Here is a 15,576-nt window from a genome sequence, read left to right as displayed (position 1 = left end):
CGCAGTCTGAGGATACGGGGTAGACAATTTAGGGCAGAGATGGTGAGTCTGTGGGATTTGTTACCACAGGAAATAGTTGAGGCCAATACATTGTATGTTTTCAAGAAGCAGTTAGATATCGCACTTAGGGCAAGGGGATCAAAGGATATGGAGGGGAAAGTGGGATTAGGCTATTGAGTTGGATGATAAGCCATGATCATAATGAATGGCAGAGCAGGCGCGAAGGGCCAAATGGCCTCTTCCTGCTCCTATTTTCTATGTTTCTATGTAATCCCTTCCCACACTAAGAGCAGATGAATGGCCTCTCCCCAGTGTGAACTCGCTGATGTCTCTGCAGGCTGGATAACTGACTGAATCCCTTTCCACACTGAGAGCAGGTGAATGGCCTCTCCCCAGTGTGAACTCGCTGATGTCTCAGCAGGGTGGATAACTGACTGAATCCCTTCCCACACTGAGAGCAGGTGAATGGCCTCTCCCCAGTGTGAACTCGCTGATGTCTCAGCAGGGTGGATGAATCAATAAATCCCTTCCCACACTGAGAGCAGATGAATGGCCTCTCCCCAGCGTGAACTCGCTGATGTCTCAGCAGGGTGGATGAATCAATGAATCCCTTCCCACACTGAGAGCAGGTGAATGGCCTCTCCCCAGTGTGAACTCACTGATGTCTCTGCAGTTTGAATGAATCAATGAATCCCTTCCCACACTGAGAGCAGGTGAACGGCCTCTCCCCAGTATGAACTCGCTGGTGTGTCTGCAGGCTGGATAACCGAGTGAATCCCTTCCCACACTGAGAGCAGCTAAATGGCCTCTCCCCAGTGTGAACTCGCTTGTGTGGCTGCAGGCTGGATAACTGAGTGAATCGCTGCCCACACTGAGAGCAGGTGAATGGCCTTTCCGCAGTGTGAAATCGCTTGTGTCTCTGCAGGTTGGATGAATCAATGAATTTCTGCCCGCACTGAGAGCAGGTAAATGGCCTCTCCCCAGTGTGATTGCGTCGATGAGTCTCCAGCTCACATGGGAATCTGTATCCCTTCCCACAGTCCCCACATTTCCACGGTTTCTCCATGTTTTGGGTCTCCTCGTGTCTCTCCAGATTGGACAATCTGTGGAAGCCTTGTCTACACACAGAACATGTGCACTGTCTCTCCTCACTGTGAATGATTTTTCAGGCTGTGTAACTGGTTAAAGCTCTTTCCACCTTCAGTTCACTGGAACACTCTCACTTGGGTATGTGTTGTGCGGGTCTCGGTGCTTTTCCAGTCACATTCACATTTAAAATCTTTTGAAGCCGACAGATCGGACAAACATTTCTCCTTCTCATATTCAGAGCCCGTTGTTTTCAGATCAGAAGGAATCAAGTGAGTTTGTCACATCAAGACGTGGTGTTTGAGATTTCTGTCTATAATTCCTCCTCGTCCAATATCCTTTAAAAACAATTTACAAAAGTCTTCATTGTTAGTTCAGGATAGAAATTCAGAACAGACACTTCTAGTTCCTATGGAACATTATTTAGTCTCTCGATCTCCAAAAGCTATAAATCTCCACCCCACACATTCTCCCTCCATTCTCATGCTGTATCTAATATTCACCCTTCCAATTCTCCTGAAGGTGCTGGTTCATGTTGATTGACAGAGCCATGCTCAGCTCACTGCTTCCTGTCCAGGACACAGAGATTAGAATAGGAGCAAGAGTTGGCCATTCGGCCCACCGAGTCTGCTCAACCATTCAATGCGATCCTTGGCCGATCTACCTCAGCACCATTTTCCCACACGGTCCCCATATCCCTCGATATCTTCAACATCTAGAAACCTATCAATATTTGTTTTGAACATACCTGATGACTGAGACTCCACATTCCTCTGGGGCAGCGAATTCCAAAGCTTCACCACATCCTCGAGTGAAGAAATCCCTCCTCATCTCAGCTTTCTCTCTATTTTCCTACCTGATCCCCAAAACCCTTAACCCCATCGTCAATAAAATATCTGTCCAACTTGTGCTTCAATATATTCAATGACACCCCCCCTTGACTCCGCTGCTCCCTGTGGAAGAGAAATCCAAAGACTAACCTTCAGAACATAATATTCTTTATTAGTGTCACAAGTAGGCTTACATTACCACTGCAATGAAGTTACTGTGAAAGGCCCTAGTTGCCACACTCCGGCGCCTGTTCGGGTACACAGAGGGAGAATTCAGAATGTCCAATGTCACCTAACAGCACGTCTTTTGGGATTTGTGGGAGGAAACCGAAGCACCGGGAGGAAACCATGCAGACACAGGGAGAACATGCAGACTCTGCGCAGACAGTGACCCAAGCCAGGAATCGAACTCAGGTCCCTGGAGCTGGAAAGCAATAGTGTTAACCACTGTGTGACGGTGCCGCTACATTTGATATATCTCTGCCCAATATTAATTTACTGCCCCCTTAAATGTCAGCCATCTCCTGGGGAATCCAGCCCTTTAATTGGGAACATTAGGAAAGAGACCATCATTTTCGACAAATAAATGAGTCACGCGGTGCTTAGAAACTCTCTCCCTCCAGAGTGGGCTCTATCGCTTCCTTCGGATTTCCACATCCTTACCCGCTGCCCATGAGACAAAGAAGCGTCTTCTTCCCAGCCACCATCACACACCGCGCATGCTCCAACTACTCCCAGGCATTGCGCCTGCGCACTGCTGTCCTGCGGTGTCGATCGGGGACATTCACCACCGCGGGGAATGCCGGGTAATACACGCCCCATTGATCATCCCAATTAGTGAATAGTGATTTTTGTTTGCTATGATGTGAAGATTGGACGAGTGGGATAAAAATGATACGTAAATCCAAGTAAGAGGGAAACATGTGGCATAGTGGTTAGAAGTGGAACTAAGGCGCTGAGGACCTAAGGCGCATGATGGACTGGGGTTGTGTTCATTGCTCTCTGTAGTTTCTGATGGTCTTGGGCTGAGTAGTTGCCACAGCAGGCTGTGATGCAGCCAGATAGGATGTTTTCCTATCATGTTTTCCTGCATCTGAAAAATCGTAAGATTCAATGTCAACATGCTGGATTTCCATAGTTTCCTGAGGAAGTATAGGTGCTGTTATGCTTTCTTGGTCGTAGTGTCGATGTGTGAAGCCCTATCCATCTAATATTGGAAAATAGATATCTAATGCGAGGGAAATCAATTTGTGTATCCTTTTTAGCGTGGCCAATCCACCTACCCTGCACGTCTTTGGGGCTGAGATCCACGCAGGCACAGGGAGAACAATTTATGTATCGTTAATGAACATCGATATGCAACGAGGAAGATGAAAAACCTTCAAACATCTCACTTGGGACAGAACTGTCTGAAACTCTAAACAGGAAATCAAAGTCCTGACAAATAGCCAACTGCCCAGTTGATGGAAGACATTCTTAAAATATACATTGTTGGACCTTGATTCGAATCTCGGCTTGGGTCACTGTCTGTGCGGTGTCTGCACGTTCTCCCCATGTCTGCGTGGGTTTCCTCCGGGTGCTCCAGTTTCCTCCCACAGTCCACAGGTTAGGTGAAATGGACATTATGAATTCTCCCTCAGTGTACCCGAACAGTAAGTTCATTGCAGTGTAAGCCTATTTGTGACACTAATAAAAAAAAGATATTCACTCACTTGACTGACCAACTCGGGTTCCAGCCCTGAAGTCTGGTGACAGACCTCACTGCTCCCTTGCCCTTCTGGTCTCTGAGCTCCTCTTGCTGCTGTTTCCCAGGACAATCAGTGTCCACTGTCCACTGTCCCATCCTCTGTCTGATGGAGTTCAGAGACTCAGGAAGAAAAGACTGAGCACATGAATCTGAATTCAGAAATTGAGTTAAAGAAACATGATAAACTGAAGGATTTAAGTCACAGTATTTGATTACAATTAATATATTAATTTTGTCTGACACTTATGCGGAATGGAAGCAGATTATGTTCGTTGTTTTATATCGTTCTTCTTTTCTGTGGTTTTGACACATCATCTTTCTTTTTTCTTACATTTAAATGGTGGAACATGCTACCCAGAATTCCCTGCATGGGTCAATACAGATATTTTAGTTTATTAACAACTCCATATTACAAAAGAACACAGCTGAATACAAAACATTCAGCAATACAGTAAAAACATCCACAATATACCAAAACTGGACATTCTGAATTCTCCCTCAGTGTACCAGAATGGAGGCCGGAATGTGGCGACTCGGGGATTTTCACAGTAACTTCATTGCAGTTAATGTAAGCTTGCTTGTAACAATAAAGATTATTGTTATGAAACAGAAACCAATCAACAAGAAAACAAAACCACCAGATTTCATGCCAGCACACGCCCACCACCACATCAGCAGAAAGGCTACCAAACGAGCAGCACAGACCACTTGTAAAGGACACACCGATATGGGGCATGGTGGAAGGGAGAGAGAGAGAGAAAAAAAACACACCCCTCCCAAGAGGGAGCACAGTTCAACCCAGAAACAGTTGTGTATGTGAGTGCATCCTATCTTAATCAAAAAGACTGGAATGCGCAGGTACAGAAAGTCTGGGCAGACCAATTATGAGCAGGGATCAGTTAGAATGGGCATTGGATGCAGAAGCAATTTGGGCTGGAGTGGAGATGGTGGAGATGCTGCTGGGTTGAACCCATCGGACTGGGACTTAGGAGGACGAACAGGCCATTCAGCCCTCCAAGCCAGTTCCACCTTTTAATAATATCAGGGTTGATCTGGTTGTGGTCTCAGTTCCCTTTGCCTGTCTGCACCACCCACCTGCACCCTTGTCTCCCTTGTCTATCAAAAATCTATTATTCAACTCTGCCTTAAATAAATTCAATACCCCAGCCTCCACTTCTCTGGGGAAGTGAATTCCACAGACTAATGAACCTCGGAAACAAAAACATTATCCTCATTTTAGCCTTCACGTTCTCCCCATCTTTCATTCTTTTTTTTTGGAAATGTTTTTTTAATTGAGTTTTCATATTTTATATCCAACAAATTATAAATTATTAGAAAAAAAACACGCAAAAATTAACATGTATATTTACAGGCAAGCATCTTCATAAATACTGTGGCCACCCCCTTTAACCGGCATACATATTTTACATTCCCCAATATGGCCGAGGCACATGTTTATAGGCATTTATTTACAATTTGGTTTTAGGCCTTAGCTTGCCATCAGGCTGTCGCTTGCGGCTTTGTCCTTCCTTTTTTTTTGGAATAATTTTTATTCAAGTTTTCAACAACAAATTTTATCACAACAGAGAAAAACAGTAACCCCTCCCCTCCAATACAAAAACAATAAATTAACAAGAAAAAGAAATAAGCATAAAACCATGAGAACAAACCCCCATAACAAACCCGTAGCCTCCCCCCCCCCCCCCCCCCCCCCCCCCCAGGCTACCTTCCCCCGATTCCCATCCATTTTCCCCTGATTCTTGGCCACCCGACTATTCTTCCTCTTGTTCGTTGGCCACGAACAGGTCCCGGAACAATTGCATGAATGGCCCATGTTCTGTGGAAGCCGTCGTCTGACCTTCAGATGGCGAATTTGATTTTCTCCATTTGGAGAGATTTTGAGAGGTTCGACAGCCAGTCTGCAGCTCTGGGTGGTGCTGCTGACCGCCAGCCAAACAGGATTCTACGGCGGTCGATCAGGGAGGCAAAGGCAAGGGCGTCTTCCCCCCCCCCCCTAATCTCTCATTCTTAAAGTGTGTCGCCTCGTTCTAGTCTTTCCCACGGTCCAAAACCGTCCTCATTTTTTTTCCTCCTCTGAGCCTCTGAACTCCATCAGAGTAATGTAGGAGAGAGGACACTGATTGTCTTGGGAAAGGTGTGTAATCGGCGGGGCTTCGTTGTCTATTCCCGGCCTGGTCCTAGTGCCCGAAAAAGCATCGTTCTGGCAACAAGTTAAACAACATCACCCAGGCTGCAGTCGAGAAGAGTGCATGAAGCCATGTATATATTCAGGGTGAGAGGTTACAGCCTCTGTATAGTTTCCTGAAGGGGCTGCTCCTCAACTTTGGTTACACTTGAGCCCCAGGCTCCTAATCTTTGGCTGTCCAGTGTGGAGGAGGCTGGGTAAATCAGAAGTACTTCTGGACCTGTTCTTGGATCTGGAATTTTGTTCCAGAAATTTGTTGAACCTCAATGAGCAGTTTCTCTGGAGGTTGGGCGCCTGTCAGACTGCCTTACAACGTTTCATTGAAAGGAAGCAGTGGTGTCCACTGGTACTCTTGCTACCTTCCACAACTGGTGGGAAACTCGATACAGAGCAACTCCAAAACACTGGAAGCAACATTCTGGTTTAGTTAGGAAGCTTCCCTTTGATTTTGTTGCTAATTTTATCTTCTTTCAGTTTGTTTGGACCACTTATTTGGGGTAACAAGCGATAAAAGATTAGTCCACAGAAACTGGAATTGTCTATTCTGAATTTCTATTACTACACAGTGATGATGTTTGTAAACTTCTTTTACAGGGTATTAGGAGAGAAAAGTTTGCAAGTGGAAACTCAAACAAAACGTCACAGAGATGTAACAGAATCATTCGCGACATCAAAATCGGAATGACATCGGAGAATGTGGAAGGAGAAATGTTTCTCTGTTCTGTTTGTGGGAAAAGATTTTAAACATCTGTGACTGGAAAAGCACCGAGATACACACACACCCAAGTGAGAGAGTTCCAGTGAACTGACTGTGGAAACATTAGTGTGACTGGAAAAGTACCGAGACCCACACAACACACACCCAAGTGAGAGAGTTCCAGTAAACTGACTGTGGAAAGAGCTTTAACCAGTTACACAGCCTGAAAAACATCACAACATTCACAGCGGGGAGAAACCGTACACATGTTCTGTGTGTGGATCAGGCTTCAACTGATCATCCAACCTGGAGAGACACAACAAATCCAGCACCATGGAGAAACCAAGGAAGTGTGAGGACTGTGGGAAGGGATTCAATTATCCATCCCTGCTTGAAAATCATCGACGCAGTCACACTGGGGAGAGGCCATTCATCTGCTCCGTATGTGGGAAGGGATTCATTCAGTTCTCCCACCTGCTGACACACCAGCAAGTTCACATTGACGAGAGGCTCTTTAACCCCTCAGGCTGTGATAACAACTCTAAAAGCTCCGAGGACCTGGTCACGCACCAGGTTGTTCCCACCGAGAGACAATTCAGTTGCTCTCACTGTGCAAAGCAGTTCATACGATCACAGACACTCATTGAACATGAATGTACTCACACTGGGGAGAGGCCATTCACCTGCTCTGTGTGTGGGAAAGGTTTCACCCGATCAGCCTACCTCACTACACACCGACTAGTTCACACGGATAACAGACCTTTCAAATGTACTGAATGTGAGAAGAGTTATAAAACCACAAGTGAATTGCTGATACACCAGAGAGTCCACACTGGGGAGAGGCCATTCACCTGCTCTAAATGTCGGAAGGGATTCTCACGATCATCCCACCTTGCTAAACACCAACTGGTTCACACGGATAAAAGACTTTTCAAATGTTCTGAATGTGAGAAGATTTACAAAACCTCAACTGATCTGCTAACACACCAGCGAGTTCACAATGAGGAGAGGCCATTCAGGTGTACTGTGTGTGGGAACGGATTCACTCTGTCTTCCAGCCTCCAGAAACACCAGCGAGTTCACACTGGGGAGAGGTCATTCACCTGCTCCACGTGTGGGAAGGGATTTATTCAACCATCCAATCTTCTGACACACCAGCGAGTTCACACTGGGGAGAGGCCGTTTCTTTGCTCTGACTGTGGGAAGACATTCATCCACTTGTCCCACCTCTTGAGACACCAGAGAGTTCACAAGCAACAACTGGAATTGGATTCTGTTGTTAATGCTGCTGTTAATCACATCCACGACTGAACCATGTTCATTCTGACAGTTGGAGAATGTTCATGCTGATGTTAATCATCCCACAACTTGCTGCAGTTTAATATTCTGATATGTGTCAAATGAATTTATGTTTTTTCAGATACACAGCAGGGACAGTAATTTCTCCAAGATAAGAGGAATCTAACTGGTGTCCTGTTCCCGACTGTCCCATTTTAGGGTCTCTTCTTTTTAATCCAGTTCTCATACCTTCAGTTACTCCCATGGACAGGTCCGAGCTCCCCATACCTTCCAGAGTGTTTCCTAACCCTCGGATCCAGGGAATGTATTGGGAACACTCCCGGGACCACAAACACAAGAGCCAGTCTTTTGGACTGAGAGCCAGTCGTTTGGACTGATGTACTGAATCTCATCATTAAGGGTGGGATGTTTGCAAAGCCTCCTCTTCCTATGGTTACACTTTGGGCTGAAATTAATGAAGCCACAGATCTCTGTTTGGGAAGTGGATCACTGTAAACATGAGTTGAGGGTCACATTGTGCAGGAAGAGAAACAGAAACCAAAACCGCTGGTTTGAGTTGTTGCTGATTTTAGTGAACTCCTTTCCCAGGATATTCAGAACTAACTGGTCTGTAATTGCTGGAACTGTTCTTTTTGAAAAAGTGCATAAGAACTAGGAGCAGGAGTAGGCCATCTGGCCCCTCTAGCCTGCTCCACCATTCATTGAGATCGTGGACTCAGCTCCTCTTTCCGGCCTGAACACCATTACCCTTAATCCCTTTATTCTTCAAAAAAACTATCTATCTTTATTTTAAAAACATTTAATGAAGGAGCCTCTACTGCTTCACTGGGCAAGGAATTCCATAGATTCACAACCCTTTGACTGAAGAAGTTCATCTTAAACTCAGTCCTAAATCTACTTCCCCTATTTTGAGGTTATGCCCCCTAGTTCTGTGTTCACCCGCCAGTGGAAACAACCTGCCCGCATCTATCCTATCTATTCCCTTCAAAATTTTATATGTTTCTATAAGATCCCACCTCATCATTTGAAATTCCAACGAGTACAGTCCCAGTCTATTCTCCCCTTCAGCTCTAGGATTAACCTAGTGAATCTCCTCCGCACACCCTCCAGTGCCAGTACGTCCTTTCTCAAGTAAGGAGACCTAATCTGAACACAATACTCCAGGTATTGGCCTCACTAACACCTTATACAATTGCAGCATAACGTCCCTAGTCTTAAACTCCACCCCTAGCAATGAAGGACAAAATTCCATTTGACTTCTTAATCATCTGTTGCACCTGTAAACCAACTTTTTGCGACTCATGCACTAGCATACCCAGGTCTCTCTGCACAGCAGCATATTTTAATATTTTATCATTTAAATAATAATCCCGTTTGCTGTTATTCCTACCAAAATGGATAACCTCACATTTGTCAATTGTATTCCATCTGCCAGACCCTAGCCCATTCACTTAACCTATCCAAATCCGTCTGTAGACTTCCAGTATCCTCTGCACTTTTCGCTTTACCACTCATCTTAGTGCCATCTGCAAACTTGGACACATTCCCCTTGGTCCCCAACTCAAATCATCTATGTAAATTGTGAACAATTGTGGGCCCAACATGGATCCCTGAGGGACACCACTAGCTACTGATTGCCAACCAGAGAAACACCCATTTATTCCAACTCTTTGCTTTCTATTAATTAACCAATCCTCTATCCATGCTACTACTTTACCCTTAACACCATGTATCTTTATCTCATGCAGCAACCTTTTGTGTGGCACCTTGTCAAAGGCTTTCTGGAAATCCAGATATACCACATCCATTGGCTCCGTTATCTACTGCACTGGTAATGTCCTCAAAAAATTCCACTTAATTAGTTAGGCATGACCTGCCCTTTATGAACCCATGCTGCTTCTGCCCAATGGGACAATTTCTATCCAGATGCCTTGCTATTTCTTCCTTGATGATAGATTCCAGCATCTTCCCTACTACCGAAGTTAAGCTCACTGGCCTATAATTACCCGCTCTCTGCCTACCTCCTTTTTTAAACAGTGGTGTCACGTTTGCTAATTTACAATCCACCGGGACCACCCCAGCGTCTAGTGAATTTTGGGAAATTATCACTAACGCATTTGCAATTTCCCTAGCCATCTCCTTTAGCACTCTGGGATGCATTCCATCAAGGCCAGGAGACTTGTCTACCTTTAGCCCCATTAGCTTGCCCATCACTCCCTCCTTAGTGATAACAATCCTCTCAAAGTCCTCACCTGCCATAGCCTCATTTCTATCAGTTACTGGCATGTTATTTGTGTCTTCCATTGTGAAGACCGACCCAAAAAACCTGTTCAGTTCCTCAGCCATTTCCTCATCTCCCATTATTAAGTCTCCCTTCTCATCCTCTAGAGCAGTGATTCTCAAACTATCTGATGTGGCGGACCGGCAGTTTTTTTTTCAATGTGCCAGGGACCGGCAGTCTCCCGTGGCGTTGAATATCACTACTGTCTCTTTCTTTTCTGGAAACACTCCAAGTACCGGCAGACAATGGCTCGCGTACTGGTCCACACTTTGAGCAGCACTGCTCTAGAGGACCAATACATACCTTAGCCACTCTTTTTTGTTTTATATATTTGTAGAAACTTTTACTGTCTGTTTTTATATTCTGAGCCAGTTTACTCTCATAATCTATCTTACTCTTCTTTATAGCTGTTTTAGTAGCTTTCTGTTGCCCCCTAAAGATTTTCCAGTCCTCGAGTCTCTTACCAATCTTTGCCAACATTTGCAATTCTCCAGTCCTCTGGCACCCCCAGGAATGACTGGGAGATTATTGCCAGCGCTCCTGTAATTTACATTCTCACTTCAACACGTCCTCAATTTTGAACCAATCTAGGGACAGGGTTTCCTAATCTGCCTCCATGGCCTGGGTAGTGTTCTAACCCTACAGGAGGCCCAGGAATATGCAACCCCAGAGTCCCTGTGGCCTCACCTGAGTATTATTTACCCAGGTGAGGTGAGAGGGGGAGCTGCCCCACCTTTTCCAGGGACTGCTGGAACATAAATATCCTGCCCCAGGTGTGGGCCGGCGCGGGAGACCCTTTGGTGAGCAGAAGATGTAAATAGTAAGAGGAATAAATCAACTTTTTCGACAGTCATCGCTTCCGAGTGGTCGCTTGCCTGAGACTTTACAGATAGCATCTACTTGGTGAAGACAGTGAGTTTAGTTTGATGTTGAACAAGGTGACTCGATCTTTAAAAGCTCCTTCTTCATGAGAATGAGGAGGATGAGAAAAATATCGGGCATGAATGAAGCAGACTCGATGGGCCGAGCGGCCTCATTCTGCTCCTATGTCTTGTGATCATTGATGATTTCAAAGTAATACCTGTTTCTGTAGAACATTTAAACCTATTGTCTTTATTTCAAAAAGAATTTATCTGATGGATGTTGTTTGGAAAGTTATCCGGGTTATCTATAGAGTACTGTATTCTTTTGGTGGGGTGGTCAGGATTGGTAGTTGATAAATTGTTTACTGTGTGTTTATAAAATGTTAACTGGATTCATTGAATAAACATTTTTTTGTTTTAAACATACTTTAGCTCTCTGTTGCATCACACCTTGTGCTCCCCATAACCACAATCTATTTAAAATTGTGGGTCAGGTCAATCCATGATGCACTTTGGGGTTCTCTAAACCCTGGCCCAGAATCGGCTGGATTTTTCGATCGGTGAAATCGCGATCGGCCGGACAATCCATTTTTAGCTGGAATCAGAGGGGGCACCGTTTTTCCGATGCTCCGCCCCCTAAAATGGGATACACGAGGAGTACGCCGCACGCCATATGGACGGCCCCAGGACATCACCAGGGACCCTCCCCAATGCGCCACCCACAATTGGCCGACTCCCCGATGGTGTGGGACACGTGTCCTCACAACTTTCAGGGACCTTACGTGGCGACTGCGGACTGTGTCCAGCGCTGTCACTGTCGGGGGTGGGGGAGCCATTCCGTTGGCAGGGTAGACTTTGGTGGGGGCTGGGGGGATGGTCTGGGGGTGGCGAGGGGAGTTACAGGGAGGCAGAGTTTGGGAAGCCGGGTCCGCGTGCGGCCACAGTCCTGCGCATGCAATGAGCAGGTGAATAGCCTCCCCCCAGTGTGAGTTTGTTGGCGTTTCAGAAGATCCCGTTTGCTTCAAAGTTTTCTCACAGTCAGAACAATTAAATGGTCTCTGATCAGTATGAACATGTTCGTGTGCCAGAAGGTGGGATGACTGAGTGAATCCCTTCCCACAGATCGAGCAGGCGAATGGCTTCTTCCCAGTGTGTGCGTTTCTGCTTTTAAAGCTCTTCTCACAGTCAGCGCATTTAAACGGTCTCTGATCAGAGTGGCCTGATGGTGTGTCCGTAGGTTGGATAAAGCATTAAATCCCTTTGCACAATCCAGACAGGTGAATGGCCTCTCACCAGTGTGAACATGCTGGTGTGTGTAGAGGCTGGATGACTGAGTAAATCCCTTCCAACAAACAGAGCAGGTGAATGGCCTCTCCCCAGTGTGACTGCGTCGATGAGTTTCCATTTCAGATGGATAATTGAATCCCTTCTCACAGTCCCCACAGTTGCCACGGTTTTTCCGTGGTGCCGGTGTTCTTATGTCTGTCCAGGTTGGACGATGGGTTGAAGAATCGTCTACACACAGCCTGAGTACGGTCACTTCCTGATGTAAATGGTGCAATATTTTTTCAGACTCTGTGACTGGTTAAAGCTCTTTGCACAGTCAGTACACTGGAACAATCACTCTGTATGTGCCGCAGTGCCTTTCCAGTCACACAGATGTTTGCAATCTTTTCTCAGGCAGGACAAACATTTCTCCTTCCACATTGAAAGGCTGATGATTTTCAACTCCTGATGAATCGATAGACTCTGTTAGGACTTGACATGATGTTTGGTTTGAATTTCCCATCTGCAATCCTTATATTCTGTAAAAGAAGTTTACATTGAATTACTTAGATTCTACAATGCACACACAGTTGGTCCAACTGTTTTGCTGATTATACTCGACACACATCTCCTTCCATCCCATCCACCTCATCTCAGCCTGTCAGTTGATCTTTCCATTCCCTTTTCTCATGTGCTTGTCCCATTCCCTTTTGGAAACATCCCAGCACTTTCCTCAACTCCTTCCCTGGTAACAAAGTTGCACATTCTAATCCAGTGAACAAAGAAATGTGTCCATATCTCCCTCTTGGATTTATTAATACCTCTCATTATTAGTATTTATGACACAGTTTATAATAATAATCTTTATTATTGTCACAAGTAGGCTTGTGCAATGAAGTTACTGTGAAAAGCCCCAAATTGCTACACTCCGACGCCTGTTGGGTACACTGAGGGAGAATTCAATGTCCAAGTCACCGAACAAGCACATCTTTCGGGACTTGTGGGAGGAAACCAGAGCACTTGGAGGAAACCCACACCCACATGGGGAGAACGTGCAGACTTCATACAGTGACCTAAGCTGGGTGCCTGGCGCTATGAAGCAGCAGCGCTTGTCATTCTTCTCAGTGTCAAGCGTGAAAGCGGCAAATCCCGCACCGTTTCTCAGTGGTCACCACTGTGCTACCGTCCGTCCATGTTTATTCCTGGCTCCCAGTTTTCGACCCCTTTACAAGTGGCAGTATAAACCCCACCTCTCCCCTGCCCAACCATTTTAAAGCTTTGTATTAGGTAATGACTGAGTTACTTGATTTCTCAAGAAAATAATGCCCAATCTGTTTAATTTTTGTCCGATAGCTGTAATCTCTGTTTGCAAAAATCATCACTATGCATCCAGGTTAGAAATTAAGGAGACGAACCTTTCTTTGTTTTGGCACGTACGCCTGCGCGGTTGCTTCTTTTCTGAGCCGGCACCCCGAGAACCCCGCCCCTCATTCACTGATTAGTTGGAGGACCAGCCACTCCTATTCGGTCCTCCAAACAATCCCCTTTTCCTCCTATTGTTCCCGCGCTGCCGTCAATCATTGCCCGGACAAATCCCGAGTGCGGTCCCAGAGCCGAATGTGGAACAATGTTATTATTGATCAATCAGCGAGTCAACCTGAGCCTGTGGCCGCTCTTACCGTCAATAATCGTCACAATGCCCAGGTGATTGACGGCAGCTTCGGACCAATAGCAAGAAGAGGGGCGGGTCTCAGACACCGACTGGGAGCAGCTGGTCCTTCAACCAATCGGAGTGAATGAGGGGCGGGGCCTGCTGTGATTGAAGCATGCGCAGTGTCGGTAATGGCGAAGGCGAAGGGCTGTGTCTTCAGATCCGGAATTGGTAACAGGCATTTAACAATATGGAGGGAGCGAGAGATTGCGGGAGTGGGCGGAAACGTTGTGTAAAGCTGTTGTAAGCCGCAAACCTCGGAAAACTTTACGGGACCCAGTTTGTACCGGGCGGAGGTGCAGCTCCTTCTGCTTGGCTCGGCTTTACGGCCGCCATCTTTATTGGATGTGCAGCAGGGCGCATGCGCGTTTCTTATCTTTGTCGGGGCGATGTTTCAATGAGTGGGAGGGGCTTGTTCCCCATTGTTCAGAATGGAGACAACTTGTCCATCAAACTGGATTAGTCTTTGAGTTCCAATGTCTTATTGATGATGCAAAGCGGTGGCAGAGATGGAAAGAAAAGGAAGAAAATCCTGCTCTCCGCATTTCACTCTTATTACACATTCTGTCCCATGTTTCCAAAGCTCTTTCGATTGATTGAATTTGATTCATTGTCACATGTACCGAAGTACAGTGAAAAGTATTTTTTCTGCGGCTGAGTGAACGTACACAGTATGTACATAGTAGACACAAGAATAATCAACAGGGAACGTTGACAAATGGTACATCGACAAACAGTGAGTGATTGGTTACAGTGCGGAACAAGGGGCCAAACAAAGCAAATACATAAGCAAGAGCAGCATAGGGTGTCAGGAATAGTGTTACAAGGAACAGATCGGTCCGAGGGGGGAGTTGTTGAGGAATCTTGTAGCTGTGGGGAAGAAGCTGTTCCGATGTCTGGATGTGCGGGTCTTCAGACTTCTGTATCTTCTCCCTGATGGAAGGGTCTGGATGAAGGCAATGCCTGGGTGGGAGGGGTCTCTTATAATGCTGTCTGCCTTCCTGAGGCAGCGAGCGGTGTATACAGAATCAATGTGGGGGTGGCAAGTTTGTGTGATGTGTTGGGCTGAGTTCACCACAGTCTGCAATTTCTTGCGATCTTTGACTGAGCAGTTGCCATACCGGGCTGTGATACAGCTGGACAGGATGCTCTCTATCACACATCTGTAGAAGTTTGTGAGAGTCAATGTAGAGAAGCCAAATTTCTTTAGCTTCCGCAGGATGTAGAGACGTTGTTGGGCTTTCTCGACTGTTGCATCAATGTGAGTGGACCAGGACAGACTGTTGGTGATGGTGACCTCCAGGAACTTAAAGCTATCGACCATCTCCACCTCGGAGCCTTGATGTAGATAGGAGTGTGTGTTGTGCTGCGCTTCCTGAAGTTGATGATCAGTTCCTTGGTCTTTCCAACATTTAGGGAGAGGTTGTTTTCGGTACATCATGATTTGTCGTTGTCTGAGATGCGGCCCACCACAGTCGTATGATCTGCAAACTTCGATTGAGTTGGAGTTGAATCTTGCCACACAGTCATGGGTGTATAAGGAGTACAGTAGAGGACTGATCACACATCCTTGCGGGGGTTCTGGTGTTG

The 15,576-nt window shown here is 46.0% G+C and overlaps 1 protein-coding gene across 1 annotated transcript; it reads right to left on the bottom strand.

Moving 5' to 3' along the window:
* Positions 1-307: 307 nt before the first annotated feature.
* LOC119960358 (zinc finger protein 623-like) lies at positions 308-955 on the bottom strand (the record flags this gene model as incomplete). Its single annotated transcript, XM_038788097.1, is given in 1 exon segment — positions 308-955. A coding segment is annotated over 1 exon segment (648 nt), but the record flags the coding sequence as incomplete, so codon positions are not given.
* Positions 956-15,576: the final 14,621 nt, after the last annotated feature.

This window comes from Scyliorhinus canicula, unplaced genomic scaffold (genome assembly GCF_902713615.1).
Source record: "Scyliorhinus canicula unplaced genomic scaffold, sScyCan1.1, whole genome shotgun sequence".
NCBI classification, from domain to species: domain Eukaryota; kingdom Metazoa; phylum Chordata; class Chondrichthyes; order Carcharhiniformes; family Scyliorhinidae; genus Scyliorhinus; species Scyliorhinus canicula.
The sequence above is the reverse complement of the archived record's forward strand: the minus strand, read 5'-3'. Positions and strand labels throughout refer to the sequence as shown.